This window comes from Eleutherodactylus coqui, chromosome 3, assembly GCF_035609145.1.
Source record: "Eleutherodactylus coqui strain aEleCoq1 chromosome 3, aEleCoq1.hap1, whole genome shotgun sequence".
NCBI classification, from domain to species: Eukaryota; Metazoa; Chordata; class Amphibia; order Anura; family Eleutherodactylidae; genus Eleutherodactylus; species Eleutherodactylus coqui.
Genome location: NC_089839.1, coordinates 17864367 through 17891217, shown reverse-complemented (window position 1 = coordinate 17891217; position 26851 = coordinate 17864367). Strand labels below are relative to the sequence as shown.

Sequence of the window (26851 nt, the reverse complement as noted above, 5' to 3'; positions counted from 1 at the left end):
GGCAGCAGTCTGAGCACAGTGTAAGTGCGCATGCTCTGTGTGTCTCATGCCGGGGTCCTCGCCGTGTTCCCGGGAGATGGCGGAGCAGGTGCGGGATCTGTGCGAGCGGCTAGTGCAGGCGGTGACCGTCATCATGGAGCCCAGCTCGGCCCAGGAGCACCGACTGGAGGCGCTGCGGGTGAGGAGGGCCGGGACTGCAGCTACACATGTGTGAGGGGGTTACCGGGGATACGGGGGGTAATGGACCGGGGGAGGGAGGGAGGGGTGTACAGGGGAATAACATACCGGGAGGTGTGTGTGGGGAGGAATAGCGTACCGGAGGGAACGGGTGATAACATATGGGGGAGTGAGGGGGAATAACACACTGAAAGATACTAGTGGTGGGGGATAACACAGCGGAAGATACCAGGGGATAACCTACCGTATGCTATCAGGGAAAAAGGGGGGATAACATGCTGAGGGATAGTTGGGTGTATAACACATGGTGGGGGGTTTGAATAACACAAGGGGGGACGGCGGGGGGGATTGAATAACACAAGGGGGGACGCCGGGGGGTTTGAATAACACAAGGGGGGACGGCGGGGGGTTTGAATAACACAAGGGGGACGGCGGGGGGTTTGAATAAAACAAGGGGGGACGGCGGGGGGTTTGAATAAAACAAGGGGGGACGGCGGGGGAGTTGAATAACGCAAGGGGGGCAGCGGGGGGATTGAATAACGCAAGGGGTGCGGCGGGGGGATTGAATAACACAAGGGGGGCGGCGGGGGGGGTTTGCATAAACACAAGGGGGGGCGGCGGGGGGGGTTTGCATAAACACAAGGGGGGACGGCGGGGGGGTTTGCATAAACACAAGGGGGGACGGTGGGGGGGTTTGCATAAACACAAGGGGGACGGTGGGGGGTGGTTGCATAATCACAAGGGGGGACGGCGGGGGGGACGGTTGCATAATCACAAGGGGGGACGGTTGCATAATCACAAGGGGGGACGGCGGGGGGGGGGTTGCATAAACACAACGGGGGACTGCGGGGGGGGGGGGGGTTGCATAAACACAAGGGGGGACGGCGGGGGGGTTTGCATAAACACAAGGGGGGACGGCGGGGGGGGTTGTTGCATAAACACAAGGGGGGATGGGGGGGGGGTTTGCATAAACACAAGGGGGGATGGGGGGGGGTTTGCATAAACACAAGGGGGGACGGGGGGTTTGCATAAACACAAGGGGGGACGGGGGGGGGTTTGCATAAACACAAGGGGGGACGGCGGGGGGGTTTGCATAAACACAAGGGGGGACGGGGGGGGTTTGCATAAACACAAGGGGGGACGGCGGGGGGGTTTGCATAAACACAAGGGGGGACGGCGGGGGGGTTTGCATAAACACAAGGGGGGACGGCGGGGGGGTTTGCATAAACACAAGGGGGGACGGCGGGGGGGTTTGCATAAACACAAGGGGAGAAGGCGGGGGGTTTGCATAAACACAAGGGGGGACGGCGGGGGGGTTTGCATAAACACAAGGGGGGACGGCGGGGGGAATTGCATAAACACAAGGGGGGACGGCGGGGGGAATTGCATAAACACAAGGGGGGACGGCGGGGGGAATTGCATAAACACAAGGGGGGACGGCGGGGGGGGATTGCATAAACACAAGGGGGGACGGCGGGGGGGGATTGCATAAACACAAGGGGGGACGGCGGGGGGGGGGATTGCATAAACACAAGGGGGGACGGCGGGGGGGATTGCATAAACACAAGGGGGACGGCGGGGGGGATTGCATAAACACAAGGGGGACGGCGGGGGGGATTGCATAAACACAAGGGGGACGGCGGGGGGGGGGATTGCATAAACACAAGGGGGACGGCGGGGGGGGGATTGAATAACACAAGGGGGGACGGCGGGGGGATTGAATGACACAAGGGGGGGGTGGTTAGTGAAGGGGAAGGTGACACACGGGGGGGATAACCTTGAGTTTACAGTGGGTGGGAAGGATATACCTCAGGGGGTACTAGTAGATGATATGGAGGGGGATTTGAGGCTGCGGCCCCCTAACCCGCTCCCTTCCTCTTCCGCAGTTCTGTGAGAACTTCAAGGAGACGTGCCCGGTGTGTGTGCCCTGCGGGCTGCAGCTGGCGGAGAAGTCGCAGCCCCCCGTTGTCAGACACTTCGGCCTGCAGGTTCTGGAGCACGTCGTCAAGTAAGGAGGCAGATTGGGGGTCCCCGTCCTGCTGGGGGGTTCCATGATCTAGGGTCATTGCTCCAATGTGTGGGTTTGGGGTCCCTGCCCTCCCCTCTATCTGTGTGGGGTACGAGGAGGCGTCCCTGCCTTCTCTCTGGTGAGGGTGGCGGTCGGGGGAGGGGGATCCCTGCCCTCTCTGGCAGTTCAGGGGTCGGTCTCGCGGTTGCAGCTTTCTAGCTCTGCTCTCGAGGACGGCGCACACCTGGCCGGCGCTGCGGATGTTCTCGGCTCCGTACTCTCAGCTGCTGTGGTTTCCTCTCCTTCATCCATGGTTGACTCCTCGAAACGTCTTACCCCTCCCCCGCTGCCAGCGCAAGACAAGCACATGGCCAATAACAGAACCGTGAGTGATACGGAGCGCAGATATACACATGTAATACCCAGATGGCAGCAGGGAAAGCCTCATACTCCAGTCACATCCAAAGCTGCAGTCACTATCCTGCTGTTACATCACGTCTTATACTCCAGTCTGACGGCCTCTTTGAATGTGACTGGAGAATATGGCAGGAGGTGATGGTGAGAACTGAGAAGGCAGCTCTGGATGTGACTGGAGTGTAGGATTTGATGTAACAGAAGCATTGTGACTGCAGCTTTGGTTGTAAATGGCATATACAACATAATGTAACTGTAGAATTGTAGTTGCAGCTCTGGATGTGACCGGAGTAGTATAAGACATGATGTGGAGTATGTTGGCACTATATAAATAAAGTTGATATTTATTAATCCTGGAATTGTGGCTGCAGCTCTGGATGTGACTGGAGTAGAGATTCGCCTGCTCACGTCTCTGTCTGCTGTTGCAGGTTCCGGTGGAATAACATGGTGGCGGAGGAGAAAGGGATCCTGAAGGACAGCGTGATGGGGCTCATGGCCAGGGTGAGTACCGCGGGCCGCACAGCTACGTTACGGGGGCCCCGCCTCCTCCTGGACAAGCCCCGCCTCTATGATGTACATGTGTGTAGTGGGAGATGAACCTACAGCCTGTTATACCCTATCCCCAGATTAGTGGGGGTCTCACCATTGAGACGTCCGCCAATTTCATAAGCAGGGGTCTTATGTCCCCCGTCGTCCTCGCTGCAAGGTAACTGCTCCCCCCACAGCAAGGAGGAGACTGAATGCAGTGCAGTAGGAGGCCATTCACTGTTAATGGGACCTCCGAGGTAGTTGGCGCTCCCCTCACAGTGACGTCACAGCTGGGAGAGAAGAGACCCCCGCAGGGACAGTCCGAGCGCAACAAAAAGAGTCCCGTTCTCAACCTTGTAGGGGGTCTCAGCGATGAGAATCCCACCAGACTGCAGGTTATCCCCTACCTTGTGGTGCAACCCCTTTAATAGGTGAACAGAAGTGTAATATACTGCAATACTGAAGTATTGCAGTTAATGGTAGAAGCGATCAGACGATCGCAAGCTGAAGTCCTCTAGAGATGTTTTTTACCGCGCTCTAATGCTTTCATGGAGCCCCCCAGACAGCTGCTCGATTTTTGAGCGGAGTCTGTTCTTTTTTGGACATTTAGGGCGCCTCTGAGGTGCGCTAAACTCCGCTATCAGCGCCAGAAGCCTAGAGGGTTACGGAACTGTTCATTATGCGGCAATTACCGGTGCCCGATTTCAGCTCTGAGGGTCTCGTGCCTGATATTGCTATACAGACATCTCTATTATGCCCCTCCCCCATGACGCGGTTCATGTACGGGTTCCCTGGGGGGGCCGTTTTATGATCCCGTATACTTTAGCCCCTCCCACGTGCCGCGCTCAGCAGCGGTCTCACAGTATTGTGTCTGCACAGGGAATCCGCCCCATCCTGGAGGAGGAAGGACATATAAAGGACGTGCTGGCGCGGATCGTGGTGGAGATGATAAAGCGGGAATGGCCTCAGCACTGGCCCAACATGCTGACGGAGCTGGAAGGTCTCACCAAAAACGGGGTACGGGGGTCCTCACAGACGGTTGGAGGGAGCGGGGTTCGTTGCCGGCGGGGGGTGACCTCTGTGTGTGCTCTGCAGGAGGTTCAGACGGAGCTGGTGATGTTCATCCTGCTGCGGCTGGCGGAGGACGTGGTCACCTTCCAGGCTCTGCCTGCCCAGCGCCGCCGAGACATCCAGGGCACCATGACCCAGAACATGGAGAAGCTCTTCACCTTCATGCTGGGCATTCTGGGGGACAGCGTCCATCGGTACCAGCAGCTGGTGAGTCCTGTCTGTCCGGGCGAGGGTGCCGCTCAGGAGGCAGCGGGTAGCTTCCCATCCGGCTCTGACTCTTGTGCTTTCTTCCTTGCAGAAGAATGACCCGGCTCAGAAGGATAAGGTGAGTCTGACCGCAGACGGATATATATAAACATTTTCCATTCACTGACAGCAAGCAGCGAACTTTAAAAAGTCCTAAGAAAAGTAAAATAAAGTTGCAGAGATGTTCTAGATGTACATATTGTACTTGCTGAGTGTTTCCTCCTCCCAGTGCCAGGGGTTGTGCCGTGTGGCGTTGGCAGCTCTCAACACTCTGGCGGGATACATAGACTGGGTGTCCATCAACCACATCACCGCGGATGACTGTAAGCTGCTGCAGATGTTGTGTCTCCTGCTGGAAGAAGAGGAGCTGCAGGTGGAGACGGCGGAGTGTCTGCTCATCGCTGTCAGCAGGAAGGTAAGAGCTTGCAGGAGACGTTCCTGCGACCGGTATGACGCAAGAACTAGTCTGCTGCTTGTTTTTGGAAGTTGTCGGTAAGCTTGTGGATCCGCACTCCTCCAGCAGCTCAGCTTCACTTCTGTATTGCAACTCACTGGAGTTAGCAGCGAATGCCGGGCAACTTCAGCTCTGAAGCTGTAGAATAGTGAGTGCAGCTCTGGAGTATAATACAGGATGGAACTCAGGATCAGTACAGGATAAGTAATGTATGTACACAGTGACTCCACCAGCAGAATAGTGAGTGCAGCTCTGGAGTATAATACAGGATCAGTACAGGATAAGTAATGTATGTACACAGTGACTCCACCAGCAGAATAGTGAGTGCAGCTCTGGAGTATAATACAGGATGTAACTCGGGATCAGTACAGGATAAGTAATGTATGTACACAGCGACTCCAGCAGCAGATTAGTGAGTGCAGCTCTGGAATATAATACAGGATGTAACTCAGGATCAGTACAGAATAAGTAATGTATGTACACAGTGACTCCACCAGCAGAATAGTGAGTGCAGCTCTGGAGTATAATACAGGATGGAACTCAGGATCAGTACAGGATAAGTAATGTATGTACACAGTGACTCCACCAGCAGAATAGTGAGTGCAGCTCTGGGGTATAATACAGGATGTAACTCAGGATCAGTACAGGATAAGTAATGTATATACACAGTGACTCCACCAGCAGAATAGTGAGTGCAGCTCTGGGGTATAATACAGGATGGAACTCAGGATCAGTACAGGATAAGTAATGTATGTACACAGTGATACAGCTGAGCTCATTGTGGTGAATATTATGATGATTTATCCTGGCACCAGTTGTTTTCTTGGCGTGTGTGTATGTGTGTGTGTGTATATATATATATATATATATATAATCTCCATTTATGACTCGTTGTAAGGGTTAAACATGGTAGTGGTTGTTGTGTACACAGGGCAAGCTGGAGGACAGAGTTCCTCTTCTCACTCTATTTGGTGACAATCCCATGCAGTGTATCATGGCAGCCGCTCAGTAAGTACAAACATGCACAGTATTACTTCTGCAACACATCCCGCTCCTCTGCCCCTTCTGTACACACTCTGCCATCTCTGCCGCAACACATCCCGCTCCTCTGCCCCTTCTGTACACACTCTGCCATCTCTGCTGCAACACATTCCGCTCCTCTGCCCCTTCTGTACACACTCTGCCATCTCTGCCGCAACACATCCCTCTCCTCTGCCCCTTCTGTACACACTCTGCCATCTCTGCTGCAACACATCCCGCTCCTCTGTCCCTTCTGTACATACTCTGCCATCTCTACCGCTCCCCTGCCCCTTCTGTACAGATCCTGCCATCTCTGCCGCAACACATCCCGCTCCTCTGCCCCTTCTGTACACACTCTGCCATCTCTACCGCTCCCCTGCCCCTTCTGTACAGATCCTGCCATCTCTGCCGAAACACATATAATACAATTCAGGGCAGCACTACTCCACTCAACCCACAGGGTGGGACCAACCTTGTGCACGCCACAAAAGGGATCCGGATCCTGAGACCCCAAAGTAGTGCAAACAGAAGAGAAGAATTTGTGGCAGCAAGCAGCGATGCAGTAAAAACTTCTTCCTTTATTACTCCATACACATACGACGTTTCGATCAACACAGTGATCTTTGTCAAGTACTTGACAAAGATCACTGTGTTGATCGAAACGTCGTATGTGTATGGAGTAATAAAGGAAGAAGTTTTTACTGCATCGCTGCTTGCTGCCACAAATTCTTCTCTTCTGTCTGCCGAAACACATCTCGCTCCTCTGCCCCTTCTGTACACTCTCTGCCATCTCTGCCGCAACACATCCCGCTCCTCTGCCCCTTCTGTACACACTCTGCCATCTCTGCCGCAACACATCCCTCTCCTCTGCCCCTTCTGTACACACTCTGCCATCTCTGCCTCAACACATCCCGCTCCTCTGCCCCTTCTGTACACTCTCTGCCATCTCTGCCGCAACACATCCCGCTCCTCTGCCCCTTCTCTACACACCCTGCCACCTCTGCCGCTCCCCTGCCCTTCTCTACACACCCTGCCACCTCTGCCGCAATACATCTTGCTCTTCTGTCTTCCATCCCCACAGGAAGGCTCACAGCGAGGGTCTGCAGGAGAAGCGCTACGTCTTCCTGAAGCGTCTCTGTCAGGTGCTTTGTGCTTTGGGTGGCCAGTTGTGTACTCTCACTGCGGTAAGGAGTGCCCCTTATTCACCCCCCACCCCCTTACTTTACGCACTTTCCACCCTCTCCCTTTCTCTTGTTCCGCAGTCGCCGGATGTTCAGGTGACGATCCCGGTGACTTTTGGCAAATACTTGAGCTCATTGCGGGAGTTCACGGTGCACCCCAGTCAGGTGAGTGACGGCTGGTGATGATGTTCCTTCCTTGGTAAAACCCCAGCCCCCTTCTAATACCTTTTACCCCTCAGTTCCTCAGGTCGTCCACTCTGGTCACGTGGGGGTCTCTCTTCAGGCATGACATTCTCTCCAAGGATGCGGCTCTGAAGGCGATAATCCCAGAGTTCCTGAGGATATCTATGAGGAATACGCTGAAGGTGAAGTGGAATGAAGGGGCGTCATATGGTTAGTGCCTCTTCCTGCAGCCCCCTCCTAACCTTTACATGTTTCTACCTCTAGAATGGCTTTCCCTCCAAAAATGACAGCCCCAGTTGTGAATACTCGCGCCTTGATTATGACGATGACGAAGACTTCATCAGCTGCTTCAACTGTGAGTAGAGTAAGGGCCCGTCTTTTATTAGAGGCTATAGGCTGTTATAAGGGGGCCCCCCAGAGGACCCGATGTGTCAATGCCTTGCTCGGAGGATGCCATATAATACGGCTTGCCAGCCAAGCTCCAGGGGTCCCAGTATAGCCCCCAATATTGTCAACTGGGTCGTTCGAGGGCTCCTCTAGTGCCGGATCCTGACTGCCAGGACTCGCCCATGTGGGTGATGGTTGGGTGGCCTCTGTGGAGGAGAGTTGTTTCTTGGCATCTCATGTGTTTCGCATGCGTTCTTTCCTGTAGGTTTTAAGGCCCTTATTGGTGATGTGATTCGAGCCGCCTGCCGCTTGGACCCCTTTTCAGGCTTTCATCTGGCAGACGAATGGCTGCAGTTCCAGCTGTCCGCTCCAGTGGATCCAGGAATGAATTGTTGTACGTGGTGATGTTCCGCGAACTGCATTCATGCCCATCGGTACGTAAAGCGGACGCGCCATCCATCACCTGTGTCTTGTGTGTTTCAGCTAATGCGGGTGATGGACTCTGCAGCCTCCTGTCTCCCAGCTTCTTGGAATGGGAAGCCATGAGTTTCTTCTGCGAGTGCGTGTTCCGCCAAGTACTCCGATCGCCGCCTAAAGAGGTGAGTCCATGGCTGTTGAAGTGGCATCGCCATGTGGGCTGTAACTTATTTAAAGGGGTTGTCCCGCGCCGAAACGGGTTTTTTTTTTATTTTTTTAAACCCCCCCCCCCCCCGTTCGGCGCGAGACAACCCCGATGCAGGGGTTAAAAAAACCACCCGCACAGCGCTTACCTGAATCCCGGCGGTCCGGCGTCTTCATACTCACCTGCTGAAGATGGCCGCCGGGATCCTCTGTCTTCATGGACCGCAGGGCTTCTGTGCGGTCCATTGCCGATTCCAGCCTCCTGATTGGCTGGAATCGGCACGTGACGGGGCGGAGCTACACGGAGCCCCATTCAGAAAAGAAGAAGACCCGGACTGCGCAAGCGCGGCTAATTTGGCCATCGGATGGCGAAAATTAGTCGGCACCATGGAGACGAGGACGCTAGCAACGGAGCAGGTAAGTATAAAACTTTTTATAACTTCTGTATGGCTCATAATTAATGCACAATGTATATTACAAAGTGCATTATTATGGCCATGCAGAAGTGTATAGACCCACTTGCTGCCTCGGGACAACCCCTTTAACCATTTCCCTGCTGCATAATGTAAATATTCATCATGCAGTCGCAACGGGCGTATGAAGAAGCCCAGGATCGGAGTCCGCACTATACCCTCAGCTGTTTATGCCAGCAATGGCCAGATTAGAGTTGGCTCCAAAAACGATCATTAGCTATCTAGATGCCGCCTTCAAAGCTGCTTACACATATAAATGGCCATCTGCAGGAGACCATCCCAGTAGCCAGTCCCCCTTCGATTGCAGGGTGCTGATGGGTTAGCATGGCAGCCCAGGACCTAGCGAAGGCTTCCAGGTTTGACATGCGTGGATGTCTATTAAGCCCGGCCTGTGTCAAGGCTTAATAGACAACAGTAAAATCTATTAAGTAGTGCAATACTGAAATAGTGAAGTATATAATATAAATGATCAATTGATTGCAAGTTCAAGTCCCCTATGGGGGATGAAAAAAAAAAAAGTCGAAAAAGGTTTAATAAAATCTTTAAAACTTTATTTAAAGCGACCCTCCTGCTTTCAGGGCAAAATTCTATCCCAGGACTGGTGGGGGTGGGGATTATATTACCTGCCATTCCTTAAATAACCACCTATTCCTGTTGTCGGCCCTCCAAAATGGCTAATGCAGTCTTCGGTAGCGTTAGATTCTGATTGGCTAGAACTGCTCACATGATTAGCCCTGACCAATCGGAGAGCAGTGTGCATAAGGCAGTTAGAAAATTGCCGCCATCTTGGAGGGCTGAAACCGGATTCAGAGGGGCAGTAGAGGAGAGGAATGGCAGGTAATACACCCCCCACCCCTCTTGTCCTTGGACAGAATTATGTCCCAAAACCGAAGGGTTTTCTTTGAAGTGTAACTGCCATTTAATAAAATTTATATGGAAATCTATGTTCTCCTATAGTGCAGCTGTAGGCACATCTGTTCCCATATACAGTAACACTGTTTTTTTTTTTTTTTTATAAATTTAACCCTGTGTCCTCCTGTGCCCCCCTGCTCTGTCCCCTACCGTGCAATTTTTCCTCTCTGTGGTGTGCTGTGAAGAAGCTATTTTGTGCTTCTCCCCCTCACAGCGACCGCTCCCCGGCAGACCCGATGCACTATATATCAGGTGGTTGACATGCAATACTGTAAACCTGATGCACCGATACGCTGACCGTGCATCGGGTCCAGCGGCAAGCGGGCACTGTGAAGGAGGGAAGCCATCTGCAGGATAGAACAGCTTCTCCTTCACAGTGCTGAGGGCAGAGCCACTGAGACTGGTGGAGAGGAAAACACCAGAAAGTTAAAAATTAGTTTTAGATTTTCTTATTTATTGAAACAGTGATACGGCGTATGTGAACAGCTCTGCCGGCGGCTGCACTATAGAGGACGGTGCAGGCAGCTGGAGCAGCCGCTTTGTGGTCTTTTGCTATTGCCATGCTGATTGGTGAATACAAATGTCCCCAGCATCGTCTTCACCTAGCTGCAAAGCAGAAATGGCTAATTTTAAGTATTTTTTAAAAAAGTTACGTTTTTAAAAAGTTTTTCGTTTTCTGTAGTCCGAAGGCAGCAAAAACGGGAATGAGTTGTGCTGCCTGGGGATGTCCAAGAAATTAAAAAAATATATATTGAAGTTCAGAAACGCCCATCTTTTCCCATTTTTTTTTTTCCATTTAAAAAATCATCTAAAGAATGAAACAATTCCCCGTTTTTCCTTTTGCCATGTCTGTTAAAATCCGGACTTTTTAAAATACTGCATTATTTATCCCCTGCAGTGAACGCTGATGGGCAAATTTTAAAAAGTACAGAATGCGAGATTTGCTCCCCCCCCCCTCTCCTTTTTGTCATTCCCCAAAAATTAAAGGGGTTGTCCCGCGCCGAAACGGGTTTTTTTTTTTTCCAATAGCCCCCCCGTTCGGCGCGAGACAACCCGATGCAGGGGTAAAAAAAAAAAATCGAATCCCCGCGCTCCAGTGACTTCTTACTTACCTTGCGAAGATGGCCGCCGGGATCTTAACCCACGGTGGACCGCAGGTCTTCTCCCATGGTGCACCGTGGGCTCTGTGCGTTCCATTGCCGATTCCAGCCTCCTGATTGGCTGGAATCGGCACACGTGATGGGGCGGAGCTACGAGGAGCAGCTCTCCAGCACGAGCGGCCCCATTCAGAAGGGAGAAGACCGGACTGCGCAAGCGCGTCTAATCGGGAGATTAGACGCTGAAATTAGATGGCTCCATGGAGACGAGGACGCCAGCAACGGAGCAGGTAAGTGAATAACTTCTGTATGGCTCATAATTAATGCATGATGTACATTACAAAGTGCATTAATATGGCCATACAGAAGTGTATAGACCCACTTGCTGCCGCGGGACAACCCCTTTAAGCAGTCTAGAGGATGAGCGTACGCAAAATAGTACTAATAGCCAAAATCCCTCACGCAGCTACATGAACGGAGAAGTAAGGTTCTAGGTCTCAGAATAAGACTCCTATACGGAATACTCGCATGGTGACAGCAAGCAGGTTTTGTTTCACTTTTTTAAGTTTTTAAAAGTAGTAAAACATTAAACTAAACTATATAAATTTGGTATCACCGTAATCGCACCGACCCGGAGCCAGAGGGTCTGTATGCCCGCCATTGCAGTGCCATCCACACTTGTGTACGGTGTTTGTGACGCCGCCGTATTCCTCTCGTCTACAGGAGCAGCTAGTGTCTCAGGGCGTTAAACTCCTGGAGCGGGTGCTGATCTACGAGACCAGAGACCCCCTCATCCTGTCCTGCGTCCTCAGCCTCCTCTCCGTGCTCCTTCCCCTCGTGCGATACACGAACAACTTCATGCCGGCGGTTCTCACCAAGGTTAGTGGGTCTGATCATCTGCGGTCCGGGATCCGCTGTCTTGGTGTAACTGTGTAATGATTCCGTTCTTCTCTGCTCCTCTTGTAGCTCTTCTCGGCGCTGACCTTTGAACTTGGTAATAAGGTAACAGTTCCGTGTATGATGGGTTGAGTTAGTCTGGACTTGTTGTATTTGGGTCACTGTCGGGAGATGAGTCACTTCCAAAGTACTCTTTATTCCCCCTCTTCTCAGGGGCCCTGGCGTCGCTCTTTGAAGAACGTCCGCCGTCACGCCTCCTCCTCTATTATTAAGATCTGCCGGGATTCTCCGGATCTGGTCGTGGTGAGTAGTCTGGTCGCAGAGGTGGGGTGGTGGGATGTTGAGGGTCTCGTAGTGACTGTCGTTGCCTCCCAACAGCCCCACCTTGATCTCCTGTGCACGCAAGCCATGCTGGTAGGGGAAAACGAGCGGCTCTCCCATTTCGAGAAGAGTGGCGTACTGGAGGCCCAGGTGCTGATCAGTAACCAGTTCAAGGACTACGAGCTACAGCGGGGCTTCCTGGTGCAGTTGGTAGGACCAGCCGTGTCTGTCTGGATGTCAGAGGAGGTACAGAGGTGAGACGCCCCGCCCACTGCGACAGCACTTACTTGTAATCCGTCACCGCCACTAAGGCTTCATTTACACGGGACGACTGTCAGCTTAAACGATCTGCACAAGCGGGAGTGACGTCACTGCTAGTTAGCGCTCATGCAGAGCGTTTATACAGGCAGATCACCGCTGACTCCTCGCTGAGCGGGGAGCGTTTACACGCAGCGAGAAGTGAGCGAAGCAGCAATGATTTTTATGCTGGTTGAAAGGGAGCGACAAACAAAAAGCAAACCACGGCTTTGCATTTAGACATAACGTTTATCGTGCATTTTCATTCGTTTGAATGAAATTTGCGCAATAATCCTCCCATGTAAATGGCCCTTAATACACAGCATGGAGTCTCATAGCTTTACCCCCAAGTTTTCTGCTCATTCATCAACAGGCATCGTGTGTCGCCATCTAACTTCACGCCTCTTCTCTTCCAGGGCGATCTCCGGTCCTAATGAGTTAATTTCGTATTTAGGAATTGAAACCTTAAGAAGTGGAAAGGAAAAGGATGAAGATCCGTATAGAAAGAACCGCAGCAAGGTGAGTCCCTGGAGGGGATGATGAGCTTCACTCACGTCCTGCAACAAGCGGAGATGATTGTCCTTCTGAAAAGTCCAGAGTCGCTCAAACCTGAACCAGTCCCCACTAGCGGATACATAGTACTACAGCACCCAGCCTGCCCACATAATACCCATACCTAGATGACCTCCGCCCGTGTCTCTGCCACCATTGCGGTGACCCTTTTTGTTGGTTGCAGCTCCTCTTGTGCCTGTCTGCGATGGAGTCGGTGCTTAAGCGAACCTGCAGGCCCAGTGACCCGGCAGAGGCTGAAGCTGGAGGCTTTGTTGTGGGGTACTCCTCCTCCGGAGCCCCGATTTACCGCAACTCCTGCAGTGAGGTGGTGCTGAAGCTTCTGGACAGTCTGCTGAGCCTGGTGAGGTAAGTACTAGTCACCATCTGTCTCCATCGTGTTGCTGCGCCTCTTCCTCGCACTAACTCATCTCATCCTCCCTCTAGGGCGTTCAACAGTTTGTACCTTCCAGAAATCATCCACAAGATGGGAGACGTCTATGTGAGCTGCCTGGACATGCTGGAGTCGGAGAAGAAAAACATTCTGGGTAAGACAGATGCGATGTAATGAAGGGGCCATCTAGTTGGCATATCCGTGCGGTGGGATGTCTGCTTCCAGCCTCTGTGACCTTCTACATTATTGCCCCTCTGGTCCTTCTATGTTTGTACCCCCATGGTGATGTGTGCAGGTTGTGCTGACTCTCCGGTGTTCTTACAGGAAGGCCGCAGACGCTGCAGGATGTTTACGATTCTCCAGTGTATAAGAGCACAGAGGAGAGGATGCAGGGCTTCTTCTGCACCTGCTATGATACATGGTGAGCCACCCTAGCTCCTCCCCTGCTTCCCTCTCCTCCTTCTTTTGGGCGCCTCGCTTTGCTTCTCCTTCCCTCCTTCCTCCTTCTTTTGGGCGCCTCGCTTTGCTCCTCTCTCCTTCTTCTTTTGGGCGCCTCGCTTTGCTCCTCTCTCCTTCTTCTTTTGGGCGCCTCGCTTTGCTCCTCTCTCCTTCTTCTTTTGGGCGCCTCGCTTTGCTCCTCTCTCCTTCTTCTTTTGGGCGCCTCGCTTTGCTCCTCTCTCCTTCTTCTTTTGGGCGCCTCGCTTTGCTCCTCTCTCCTTCTTCTTTTGGGCGCCTCGCTTTGCTCCTCTCTCCTTCTTCTTTTGGGCGCCTCGCTTTGCTCCTCTCTCCTTCTTCTTTTGGGCGCCTCGCTTTGCTCCTCTCTCCTTCTTCTTTTGGGCGCCTCGCTTTGCTCCTCTCTCCTTCTTCTTTTGGGCGCCTCGCTTTGCTCCTCTCTCCTTCTTCTTTTGGGCGCCTCGCTTTGCTCCTCTCTCCTTCTTCTTTTGGGCGCCTCGCTTTGCTCCTCTCTCCTTCTTCTTTTGGGCGCCTCGCTTTGCTCCTCTCTCCTTCTTCTTTTGGGCGCCTCGCTTTGCTCCTCTCTCCTTCTTCTTTTGGGCGCCTCGCTTTGCTCCTCCTTCTTCTTTTGGGCGCCTCGCTTTGCTCCTCCTTCCTTCCTCCTTTTTTTGGGCCCCTCGCTTTGCTCCTCCCTCCTTTTTCTTCTCTGGGGCGCCTTGCTTTCCTCCTCCCTCCTTTTTCTTCTCTGGGGCGCCTTGCTTTCCTCCTCCCTCCTTCTTTTTTTGGGCGCCTCGCTTTTCTCCCTCCTTCTTCTTCTTCTTTTGGGCGCCTCGCTTTGCTCCTCCTTCCTTCCTCCTTCTTTTGGGCGCTTCGCTTTGCTCCTCCTTCTTTTGGGTGCCTCACTTTCCTCTTACCTCCCCCTGTTTTTCTTGCTCTAGTTGGCAGATCCTGGGGGCCCTCGGTTCATCGTTGCAGCAGGATTATTACTCGCTACCGGGTTTGGCGATCCGTCTCGTGAACTCCGCCTTCTGCAACCTTAATAACATGCCTGACTTCCGCCTGCGGGCGATGATGCATATCCTTTCTGTGCGGTATAGTGGGGTCATAGTGGGGGTTCACAATGGATGCCGTGTTACTTCCTTGACCGTGTGATTACGGCACTTTGTGAGGCCGATGATCCTTTCCTGTCCTCCTGAAAAATACGATAGCCTCCTGATCCCCATCCTGGGGCCCCTCTTTACCTTCCTGTACCAGGTAATCCCATAGAGCACCACATACATGGAGCACGTCAGCACTCCTGACATCACTGATGACTGTTTCTTTATCTTCCAGAGGCTGTCGCAGAAGTGGCTGACGAGGTGAGTACAGAACTCCGCAATCGCCCACATCATGCGTCAGAACGCCTGGGGCAGCGCAGCTCCACATGATGTACTCGGCACCTCCAGAGCTGCATTCGTAAAGCTTATAAAGTTGTCGTATGATCTGACTGCTGTCTCTCATTACCAGAGTTTTCTCTGCATCTCTGGATGTGACTGAAGTGTAAGACATGATCTAATAGGAGAAACGTAACTGCAGCTCTGGGTGTGACTGGAGTATACATTGGCTTGCAGCAGTGGAGATTCTGTATGTTAACCCCTATTTGCTGGAATGTTGGGGGTAAGCCGCTGGATGAATGTCAGCTCTTGGCTTGTTTCTCCGCAGTGAGGAGGATTACTCGGACTTGAACACTGAGTCTACGGAAATCATGGAAGTGGAGCTGGTGCGACTGTTGACCCGGGAGATGGTGGATCTGATCGGTGAGTGCGCTGCCCTCCTATATACTGCTTCCCCTGCTGTATACCCCATGAGCAGCTGATAAACCCCCCCCCACCGCACCCCCCTTACACCACCTCCCCTTCATGTCTTTACAGCAATCGGCTGTATAGCCAGGAAAGTTACAGATGCCCCGTCGGGTAACGCCACAGCGGACGAAGTGCGCGGTGCGGCTCAGGTGGACGCTGAGGGTAAGGATTAATATTTTAATAGGCCAAAACTTTTAAAGTGCGCTCCCCTCCAATAAAATGCTGGTTGCCGTGACCACACTCAGGTTATCGCCCTACTGGGACCCCGAATGGTAAATCAGCCCTGTTATGTATTGAGACTCATGCACTACAGATCTACCATTCAGAGTCCTGAGAAAGCTGGGTGTAACTTGAAGGCTGAACTGGAATCCATGTTGGATTGAGGGAGGGGCACTAAATATATAACACCCCCTCCATGACTGCCGTCTACGGCTCCAGCCTTATGTCCACTGTATATATGTACTGTCCCATCATTGATACTCCCAGCATAGTAACATGTGCACTGCAGCTCAGCTGCCAGACTATCGGATAATCTCTTGTAATCTGGCATGTGCCTCTCGGGGGGCCATAGTAGTGGAATTTGGCTGTGAGGCACTTGGTTTATGGCGCCTCAATGTCCTCTGGTGCCTCTCATCTATACTACCTCTCCCCCTCCAGATGAGGAAATGATGAACGTGGACACGGCGGCGGTCGGCTCTCCTGAACTGACTGAACTTGGGAAGTTCCTAATGTCGCAGGAGGTGAGTGTGCCCCCAGAGGTGACACAAGTAAGGGTGAAACCTCAATCACTACCTCCATCTTCAAATGTCAAAAGATTAACCCCTTAAGGATGCAGCTTTTTCCTGAGGACTTGTTTGGGGTTTTTTGTGGGCTGAGTTGTATTTTCAATTGTACTATTTAATCCACCATATAACATAAAAAAAACTTTAAAACATTTCTAAGTAGAGGGGAATGGGAAAAAATGCTAGCTTTTTTTTGTCTTTTTGTTGATAGCGTTGTGTTAGGCCGCCTGCAGACGGGCGGGTCGGATCCGGCAGCGAGAATTCTCGCCGCGGGATCCAACCCGAGCGCCTGCATGGGACCAGCGCGAGCCCCGCACAGAAATAGAGCATGCCGTGATATTTCGCGTGGCCGTCGGCATAGGATTGCATTTGTTAACGCAATCCTATGCAGGCTTCCAGCAGCGGAAATTTCGCGGGAAATCCGGCCGCGGAATTTCCGCTCGTGTGCAGGGGACCTTAGGACCTTAGTGTCTGCTGTCAGACAGCCAGCATCTGCCATGTATGAAGCTGCAGTGGCTCTTGATCCCGCTGATGCAGGAGGGCATACATGTATACCCAAATGCGTCAAGGGCTTAAAGATCCTCAGGAACGCTGGGTGACGGTTGGCTTCACCACTCTTGACTGTCCGCTACTCCGAAATCACCTCGAAGTTGAGTGACGACCGAAATGGCCGACAGTGCGTTTCCATTGGGATTGCGGTCCATCTTTCCTCAGACGTATATCGGCCCAGTTATGTGAAAAGTGTCGCTGACTACGTAGATTTGCCACTCGGTGCTTTGGGAGAGGTGGATGCCTTGTCTTCAGGTGACTGTGAACTGTCATGTCGTCCTCTAGGAGGTCTCGACCGCTCTGCTGATGTGCGCCTACAGTCCGCTGGTCTGGGTGGACACCCCCGCCTGTCAGAGAGCTGCCTCCCAACTCTGCTGGCCGCTCCTCAAACAGGTGCCAACTATCACCCCCACTTTCCTTCATGTGTGACGACGCACTTTTCACCATCCTCACCCTCCTCTTCTTCCCACCCAGGTCATCTCCAGTTCTCTGCCCTCTGAAGCCGCCATCTGTTTTTTCAGCAACACCCTGCAAGGCCTGCAGATCCACGGTCAACATGAAACCTGTAACTTCGCCCTGGTGACCTTGGCATTACAGATCTACAGCGCCCTGGTAAGAGCCGCACGCTGATGCTGCCCTGCCTGCTTACTGTCTCCTGTATTGCAGCCCTGCTGACTTGTGTCCTCCTCCAGCGTCCTCAGGTCCCCGAGCTGCGGGTGGTGATGGAGCAGGTCCCGGAGATCAGTCACGATTCCCTGGAGCACTTTGACTCTCGACTACAGTACCCTACACAAAAACAAGGAGAGAAGCGACGGAAGGAGAACTTCAAGCGCCTCATTTCCGGCTGTATTGGGGTGAGGAGAATCAGGAGCTGCAGCCTTCAGTGTGTGGACTGTTAGCTCTGTGGTCCAGTTCAGGGAGTATCACGAGCCGCTTACAGCACCATATTACAGTGCCAGTTATGTGAGACGATCAGGCTCCGGATGTCACTGGCCTTATGCGCGAGATCATAATATACAGCTACACTGTACACACGCTGATCTGTACTATATATTATATATACTGATCACAAGACAGCATGTAATAACTGTATAATATACCGCCACACTGTACACTCACTGATCAATACTATATATCATATATACTAATCACAACACAGCATGTAATAACTGTATAATATATCACCCCACACACTGCACACGCTGCTCTGTACTATATATTATATATACTGATCACAAGACAGCATGTAATAACTGTATAATATACCGCCGCACTGTACACTCACTGATCAATACTATATATCATATATACTAATCACAACACAGCATGTTATAACTGTATAATATATCACCCCATACTGTACACACGCTGATCTGTACTATATATTATATATACTGATCACAAGACAGCATGTAATAACTGTATAATATACCGCCGCACTGTACACTCACTGATCAATACTATATATCATATATACTAATCACAACACAGCATGTTATAACTGTATAATATATCGCCCCACACTGTACACACGCTGATCTGTACTATATATTATATATACTGATCACAAGACAGCATGTAATAACTGTATAATATACCGCCGCACACTGTGCACACGCTGCTCTGTTCTATATATTATATATACTGATCACAAGACAGCATGTAATAACTGTATAATATACCACCGCACTGTACACTCACTGATCAATACTATATATCATATATACTAATCACAAGACAGCATGTAATAACTGTATTATATATCACCCCACACTGTGCACCCGCTGCTCTGTACTATGTATTATATATACTGATCACAAGACAGCATGTAATAACTGTATAATGTATCACCCCACACTGTACACACGCTGATCTGTACTATATATTATATATACTGATCACAAGACAGCATGTAATAACCGTATAATATATCACCGCATTGTAAACAAACTGATTTATCAGTACTTTATATTCATATACTAATCACAGAGCATCAGGTAACAACTGTATTCTATATTTCCACACAGTACATGTGTATGTGTACTGTATAGCAGTGTATTATACAGTTATTACATGCGATCCTGTGCTCAGTATATATAAAGTATAGTACAGAGCAGTGTACAGTGTGGCAGGATATTAAACCGTTATTAAATGTCCTGTGATCAGTATAATAGTACAAACACATCCATGTACTATATTGCAGTATGTTACACAGTTATAACATGACCTGTGATCAGTATATAATATGTACAGACGGATCACTGTGCACGGTGACTGTAAATAATACAATTACTAGCTGACATAACCGGCTTCACCCAAGTTAATGGGAAAAAGACCTTATTCATGAGTCATTCAGTGGGGGCTTTTGCTTTTCTATATACTTTATATATACAGGTGTGGCGTGGATTCTCCTCAGCATATACAAATAAGGGCTTCTTCATATGGGTGTGTTTTAGTCCCTTTATGTGGTCGTGATAACGATGGCCACATAAGGGGACGAAACCACTGATTTCAATGGTTTTGTTGTCATTAGCGGTATTGTTGACCGTTAATAATACGGTCGAGAAGTGATAAGACTTTGCCCTTCCTTTCCCACACGTAGTATTAACTACATGTGGGAAAAACCGTGCATGACCGATCTTCTCACTGTTTTTTTCAAACTCCCATGCTATGGTGCAGAGTTTGCATGGTCCGCTTAAAAAAAAACAAAAAACCCTGGTTCATGGGCAACTACGTTCCGTAGAAGTGAGTGTAGTTGCGCATACGCCCATGTGTTGTTGCCTTTTTGGAGAGGTAGATTATTTTCAGTATATACGCAGAGTGATGAGGTAGAATCTCCTGAGTATACACACACAGGGGAGGTGGCTTCTCCTCAGTATATACACACAGTGGTGAGGGAGATTCTCCTCAGTATATACACACAGAGGTGAGGTAGATTCTCCTCAGTATATACACATAGAGGTGAGGTAGATTCTCCTCAGTATATACACATAGAGGTGAGGTAGATTCTCCTCAGTATATACACACAGAGGTGAGGTAGATTCTCCTCAGCATATACACACAGAGGTGAGGTAGATTCTCCTCAGCATATACACACAGAGGTGAGGTAGATTCTCCTCAGTATATACACATAGAGGGGAGGTAGATTCTCCTCAGCATATACACACAGAGGTGAGGTAGATTCTCCTCAGTATATACACACAGAGGTGAGGTAGATTCTCCTCAGTATATACACACAGAGGTGAGGTAGATTCTCCTCAGCATATACACACAGAGGTGAGGTAAATTCTCCTCAGCATATACACACAGAGGTGAGGTAGATTCTCCCCACTATATACACACAGAGCTGAGGGAGATTCTCCCCACTATATACACACAGAGCTGAGGGAGATTCTCCCCACTATATACACACAGAGCTGAGGGAGATTCTCCCCACTATATACACACAGAGCTGAGGGAGATTCTCCCCACTATATACACACAGAGCTGAGGGAGATTCTCCCCACTATATACACACAGAGCTGAGGGAGATTCTCCCCACTATATACACACAGAGCTGAGGGAGATTCTCCCCACTATATACACACAGAGCTGAGGGAGATTCTCCCCACTATATACACACAGAGCTGAGGGAGATTCTCCCCACTATATACACACAGAGCTGAGGGAGATTCTCCCCACTATATACACACAGAGCTGAGGGAGATTCTCCCCACTATATACACACAGAGCTGAGGGAGATTCTCCCCACTATATACACACAGAGCTGAGGGAGATTCTCCCCACTATATACACACAGAGCTGAGGGAGATTCTCCCCACTATATACACACAGAGCTGAGGGAGATTCTCCCCAGTATATATACACACAGAGCTGAGGGAGATTCTCCCCAGTATATATACACACAGAGGTGAGGGTGATTCTCCCCACTATATACACACAGAGCTGAGGTAGATTCTCCCCAGTATGGACGCCCGGAGGCGCGAGGGAGCTTCTCCTCTGTATGGACGCCCGGAGGCGCGAGGGAGCTTCTCCTCTGTATGGACGCCCGGAGGCGCGAGGGAGCTTCTCCTCTGTATGGACGCCCGGAGGCGCGAGGGAGCTTCTCCTCTGTATGGACGCCCGGAGGCGCGAGGGAGCTTCTCCTCTGTATGGACGCCCGGAGGCGCGAGGGAGCTTCTCTTCAGTATACAATTTATTTCCCTAGGCTTTGTTTCTGAAAAAAGCACTCTCATGTATCTCAGATTTTCGCACATTTTTCACACCTAGGATTGAATATTGAAGTTGTGACTCCGCTACTTTTCCTATTTTGGACCTAAAGAATGGTCCTTCCAAATTTCACGTTGGTACGATTTCAGATGTGTGGTGTTCGTTACATTTAAATAAGGGTTCACTTACTTTCACAGTTAGAATTGAAGTTGTGACCCCTTACTTTGCCTGTTTACGACTTAAAGAATGCTGACGCCAAATTTCATGTTTGTACGACATCGGGAAGTTAGAGAATTAGCAGTCAGGCCGTCAGTCCTTTCGCAGATAGATATAGATGACGTGTTGTCCTGTGATCACTGGTATTACAAGTGATCTTCCTGGTGTGACCTGCTCATAACTGACATTTAATGACACTCAGATACAGAAATTTAATATCAATGGAAACAGAAATTCAAAAATGTCCATTTAGGAAAACGGTCTACCATTAGATGCCTGTTACCCATAGCCACCAATCACAGCGTAGCGTTTATTTCTCAAGCTGCTGAGGTAAAATTAAAGCTGTGTTGTGATTGGTTGCTAGAGGCAACAAGGGCGTCTAATGGTAAACCGTTTTACTAATGAGGCCCAAAAACCTCACGTAAAGGAGAGCGTCTTATGTCCTTGATTTTCCCGTCTACTTGTCTATTAATTGCGTCTGCTTGTCTCTATAGAAGCCGTTGGGAGAGAAGTTTCGGAAAGAAGTTCATATCCGGAACCTTCCATCTCTGTTCCAGAAGAAAGTGAAGCCGGTGATGAACGAGGACGCCATCCTGGGAACCTGCGCAGAGTCTTTACCAGCATTGTTCCAGCCATGAGCTGAGGTTGAAGCAGCAGGGAGGTTCTCGCCACCTCGTGCCTCACAGTCAGTAAAGAGGAGAGAGGCTGCTGGTCTGCGACCCTCCCGCGGCTGCAGTTACATCCTTCCCTATGGGGGTCCGAACAATCCACTAGACAGACATTCCTGGACTGGCGCTTCCCTGCGTGCAGCACTTTGAGAATGGAAGATCGGAACAATGCCATCCGCTTTGGCCTGGGAGGGGATGGGATTAACGGCGACATATTGGTCACGTTATCGATGGAGAGCTGCAGGGGTGCAGATATGAACGGTCAACCCAATGAACTTTTTATAGTTTTCAGAGCTGCTGCCAGTCTACTACAAGTCCCAGCATGCTTCACTGAAGCAAGAGGGAATTGATTTATTCCTTTTTTTTTTTTTTTTTTTACACAGCCATAACATTAACCCTTTTTTGGGGCAATGTCCCTTATTTATTATTTTCTTCAATGGTCTTTACTCTTTAAGCTAGCTGTTCATAATTAGGCACGACCCCAACGTGCCCCCTGACGTCAGTAGATGTTAGATACCAACTTTACGTGACGTCAGTAGATGTTTGACACCAACTTTACGTGACGTCAGTAGATGTTTGACACCAACTTTACGTGACATCAGTAGATGTTTGACACCAACTTTACGTGACGTCAGTAGATGTTTGACACCAACTTTACGTGACGTCAGTAGATGTTTGACACCAACTTTACGTGACGTCAGTAGATGTTGGACACCAACTTTACGTGACATCAGTAGATGTTTGACACCAACTTTACGTGACATCAGTAGATGTTTGACACCAACTTCACGTGACGTCAGTAGATGTTTGATACCAACCTCATGGTGTGAGGGACCTTTTCACAGAGGACAGAATTGTGAGCAGGACACGGCACATGCGGATTTTGTCAATATGTATTTTGTTGTGTTGCGTTTTGCGGGACATCTTGCGTTTTTCTGCAGACATTCGTTGCGCAATTACATCTCCTGGATGTTAGAAATCCACAAGAACAATTACGCAAGTTGTCTGTAATTCCGCAGCAGAAAGATCTTCCATCGTGCAATTGAATCTTGCGTTTTTGAAGGAAAGACGTGCGGATTATGACTTGTGGAACGCAAGCCCCATAGAGATAACCTTGAGACGCAGAAATGTCCGCGCGGACTAATTCTGTCCCGTGTGAAAGGTCCCTGAGACTTCTTTTTATACTGAAACGCCAACTGTAGTTGATCTCTCCCTGAAATGGCTGATATCTGTGAGCAATAGATTGCATTCACCTATCCTACAGTCAGCCTCTTTCCTTGTCTGGAATGGCTGATAACAGGGAGCAATAGTGTCCTGTAAATAAAGCTTCATCATTGTATATTGAAGAGTGGTGCAAATATTGAACAGACCTTGTGTTTTACTCGCACTTCTCAAGATCTCTGTCTGCAGTCAGTGAATAGAAGGATTTTTGTTGACCTTCAGAGCCTCAAAACCTGGTCCTCCCGTAACCCCTTTGGAACGAAAACGAAGTTTTAGAGGGCTGATATGTGTCCATCCATCTGAGAATGTCTTGGTGATGGTTCTGCATCTCCAAGCAATCATTACTTTATTTGATCGTCACTTGTTGTACTTCCTTTTGATGAATTTAGGTTGATGCAGTTTACATTTCTGTATTAAAAAATGTGAAAAAATCTTTTCTTTGACTTTTTAATCCCAATATTTAACATATACACTGAATAGGGACCCTCGAGTAGAGCCCCCAGCCTTCTTACAATCGGCGCCTGTCTGTATAGAAATTCTCCCCCTGACCCCAGAGTGCAGCATAAATTACGTGAATCAGTTTCAGTGTGAACCCACATTAGATGGGAAACTCCAGCGATCTGAGTGACTTCCAACGAGGTCCGATCATCGGTGCTAGACTAGCCGGGGGGATGTCACTATCGACCGTGTGGGGTTTTCTCATGTAACAGTGTGGAGAGTATACCGAGAATGGCGCGATCCAGGAAAAAAATCCAGCGAAAGGGTCCTGTGGACGTAAACAACTTGTCACTGAAAGGGGTCAGAGGAGGATGTCAGGAATGCTTCATCATGCAGTCTTGAGCAGCTGAATACAACGCTGGTGCTCCAACTGACATGTCTGACTGCACAACTCGCTGTTCCTTACCACGGATGGGCTAGAATTGTGTCTAAGAGAAACAGAAAGACGAGACTCAAGGGGGCAAAAGAGCGCAAAACTTGTATCACTGAGCGTCGGAGAAACATCCCCTGGTCAGAGGGATCCAGATTTCTGTTGCCCGGTGCCGATGGGAGGTCAGAATTTGGCACAAACAGCATGAATCAATGAGCCCGGGCTGGTGCAGTAATGGTGGGGGGAAAGCTTTCTTTACAAATGGTCCTGAAGGCGAAAAATAAACTCCAATGCGTCACTGGACAGGGGTCAGCAGTGCAGGCGCACTAGTGGCCGGCTACCGCTATATTTTTTTTTGTTTGTTTCATAGAAGAGCCTCTAGTTAGTGTGAGTCCATCCTTGTTGTTTGCGCTGCCCAGAAGCCCTTATACGGAAAGAAACAGCAGGGCAGTAGGGGCGGCCGGACACTAGTGCTGGAATCCCAGCCGCCACCCCCAGAGTGTGGAAGTAGCGGTGGCCTGCGCTCGCTAGTGGAGTTGGCTGGTTCCCTGGCAGGTGGCGGCGGCCTTACTTTTGAGAGTGGAGTTGGCTGGTTCCCCGGCAGGTGGCGGCGGCCTGCGCTCAAGGGTACAGCTGCCTATAATCCAGGCAGCTGTGAAAAACAGCTGACACCCATGATGTATGGGGGGAGATAGCGTGATCTCCCTCCATACATGTCCAAGGATGGCGGTCGCTAACGGGTTAAAGGCTGTCCCTTTCGCTCCCCTCCACTGTTCTTCCGGTCCCTACAGAGGACACAGCCGTGGAGGACTGCTGTGTGTGATGCTGAGGTCGCAGCATGTTATCTCTGGTGGTGGGCCGGGCTTGATCAGGGGTCTCGGCTCTCCTTCCTTCTCAGCCTGCGAACCTAACACTCCTTTGCGGGAGTCCCTTGGGCCTCGCCATAGTCTCCCGTCTAGCTTTGGCACTTCTGGCTGACACTTTGGCTCTGTGCAGGCAGTCGGAAGCAGTGATGGCAGTGTGGCGGGTGGCCGCATCTCCCAGGGTTGAAATATATGGGCTATGAACAGGTGTGGGGAAGAGAAATGCTGACCCCTGCAGCCCTTCATGGACCCTGCGTGGTGGCGGTAATGGGCCAGCGCCTCCTGTGGCAGCCGAGAGAGACATGGACTCCCAGCAAACTATCAGTGAATCTCCCGGACAGTAGATGCCATTAACATGTTTGTACTATATAAATGGAAACCATCCTGCTGTCTATGCAACACTCCAGAAGGGTGACACTGGGCACCTGGCTAACGGGAGGAGCTGGGAGGGATAAGTGCTGTCACGGTGGCACTTACCAGGCTCTTGTCCTGGAGGGATAACACGTAGCCAAGGCCAGTGTAGTATCGCAGGCCAGCTTCGATACACATAGGATAGAGAGTGCCAATAAACGGGATGGGGGGGGAGTAGTAGTACTGATCACTCGTGACGCCACCGTTCCCACATACTGGTATACTACGTGGTGGAGAAATAAACACAGAGACTTGTGTATAGTACCTCTGGTCCCCAGGAACGGTTAGGGCCCGGTATAACTTTTACTGAAGAATTACTTGTAGAACAGGTAATGCAGGTACAATTCTTTGTAAGGGACAGAAGATTAGAGCACAGAGGTAGGGAGGATGGATACGGTCCTACAGTCCACGTAATCTGTATGTCACCGGTCCTGGACTAGGAGCACTCCAGAAAAGGAAGAGGGGTAGGGGGTCACTCCGCACACTCTCTGGCAGGCAGTTATTAAGAAGGCTTAGCCAAGAAACACCCTGCATGGCAAACGTGTGGATATCACAATAGAGTAGCTCTGTGCAGTGATCCTAACTGGATGGCCACAGAGGAAAAGCCTCTAGTGTGAACGGGTAACTGTTTGGAACTTTGGTAGAGCGCTCTCTCTAATGACAGGACTCACTCCTCTCACGTCCACTCTTCAAACGCTGTGGGATATCGCTCCTCTTTCTCCATCTTCACCTACATGGAAACTGAAGGTGCTTCCATGTGGCTCTGTGTTAGCACTCTCTCGGTAGACAAGATGGAAGACCCCTTCCTGCTCTCAAATGCTCACATTTATCACCTCACTTGTACCACATCACATGACAGACTGATACATCTACATGCAGGCAACAGTGCATCTACATAGGACAATCATGTATGACATTTATGGAGGGGACCAGCCTAGTGTTCTGGGCCACTCCATCTATAGCAACCAATGCCTTTTCTGGGGTCTGATGAGTGAAGTCGCTGTGAGGGGGACGATTGCTGAGTTTAGCTGGGTCTAGCTGCTCGGAGGACTAAGTCAAAATTTGTAGGTTAAATTATCATTACAAGAATTCTTGACTTTTAAGATTGTTAGAGGAGCCACATGGTGAGCGGCAACGTATGCTACATGTTTACAGACCTACCAGAGGAAAAGCCGAACCTCACCGGCCAGAAATGTAAGCTTGTGTCTCTACTGGATGAAAAGGTACAGAGTCTCAGGAGAGACTAGCTACATTGTAACTCATTAAGGAAGATGAGGATTTCCTTGACAGAGCAGAAGAAAGTCTTTGAAATGTTAAAAGAAAATAAATTTTTGATGTACCTGCAGAAGCAGAGGAACGGACCCAAAGAAGCACCCCTACTGCTCAGGAACCGGCATCGGGCTCTCACGCAGGGGAACAATGAGGAGGTACCAAAACACTTTATAGTAAGCACTCAGAATCCTCTTGGATGGAGAAAAAAGTGTTGTGAAGAGAGCGCTGGTTGTGGGGGATTCCCTATTGAGAGGAACAGAGGCCGCGG

General features: G+C 50.3%; 1 protein-coding gene across 1 annotated transcript; it reads left to right on the top strand.

Annotated features, from left to right (window-relative positions):
* The first annotated feature begins 24 nt into the window (after positions 1-24).
* XPO5 (exportin 5) lies at positions 25-23588 on the top strand. The gene is made up of 32 exons (XM_066595206.1): positions 25-178; positions 2064-2185; positions 3028-3100; positions 4007-4144; positions 4223-4405; positions 4497-4523; positions 4674-4859; positions 5830-5906; positions 7000-7102; positions 7181-7264; positions 7339-7464; positions 7547-7637; positions 7935-8063; positions 8153-8268; positions 11496-11651; positions 11739-11774; positions 11883-11972; positions 12048-12244; positions 12704-12806; positions 13024-13205; positions 13284-13384; positions 13555-13651; positions 14622-14758; positions 14840-14937; positions 15016-15041; positions 15385-15479; positions 15594-15686; positions 16182-16264; positions 17141-17248; positions 17330-17467; positions 17548-17709; positions 21775-23588. The coding sequence occupies exons 1-32, from the start codon at positions 47-49 to the stop codon at positions 21916-21918; spliced, it is 3633 nt and encodes a 1210-aa protein (XP_066451303.1). The 5' UTR covers positions 25-46; the 3' UTR covers positions 21919-23588.
* Positions 23589-26851: the final 3263 nt, after the last annotated feature.

Coding starts and splice junctions, on each gene's coding strand:
- XPO5 (XM_066595206.1), top strand. CDS start 47: ATGCCGGGGTCCTCGCCGTGTTCCCGGGAGATGGCGGAGCAGGTGCGG. Junction 5,907..6,999: donor TGTATCATGGCAGCCGCTCA/GTAAGTACAAAC, acceptor CCATCCCCACAG/GAAGGCTCACAGCGAGGGTC. Junction 17,249..17,329: donor GCTGGCCGCTCCTCAAACAG/GTGCCAACTATC, acceptor CTTCCCACCCAG/GTCATCTCCAGTTCTCTGCC.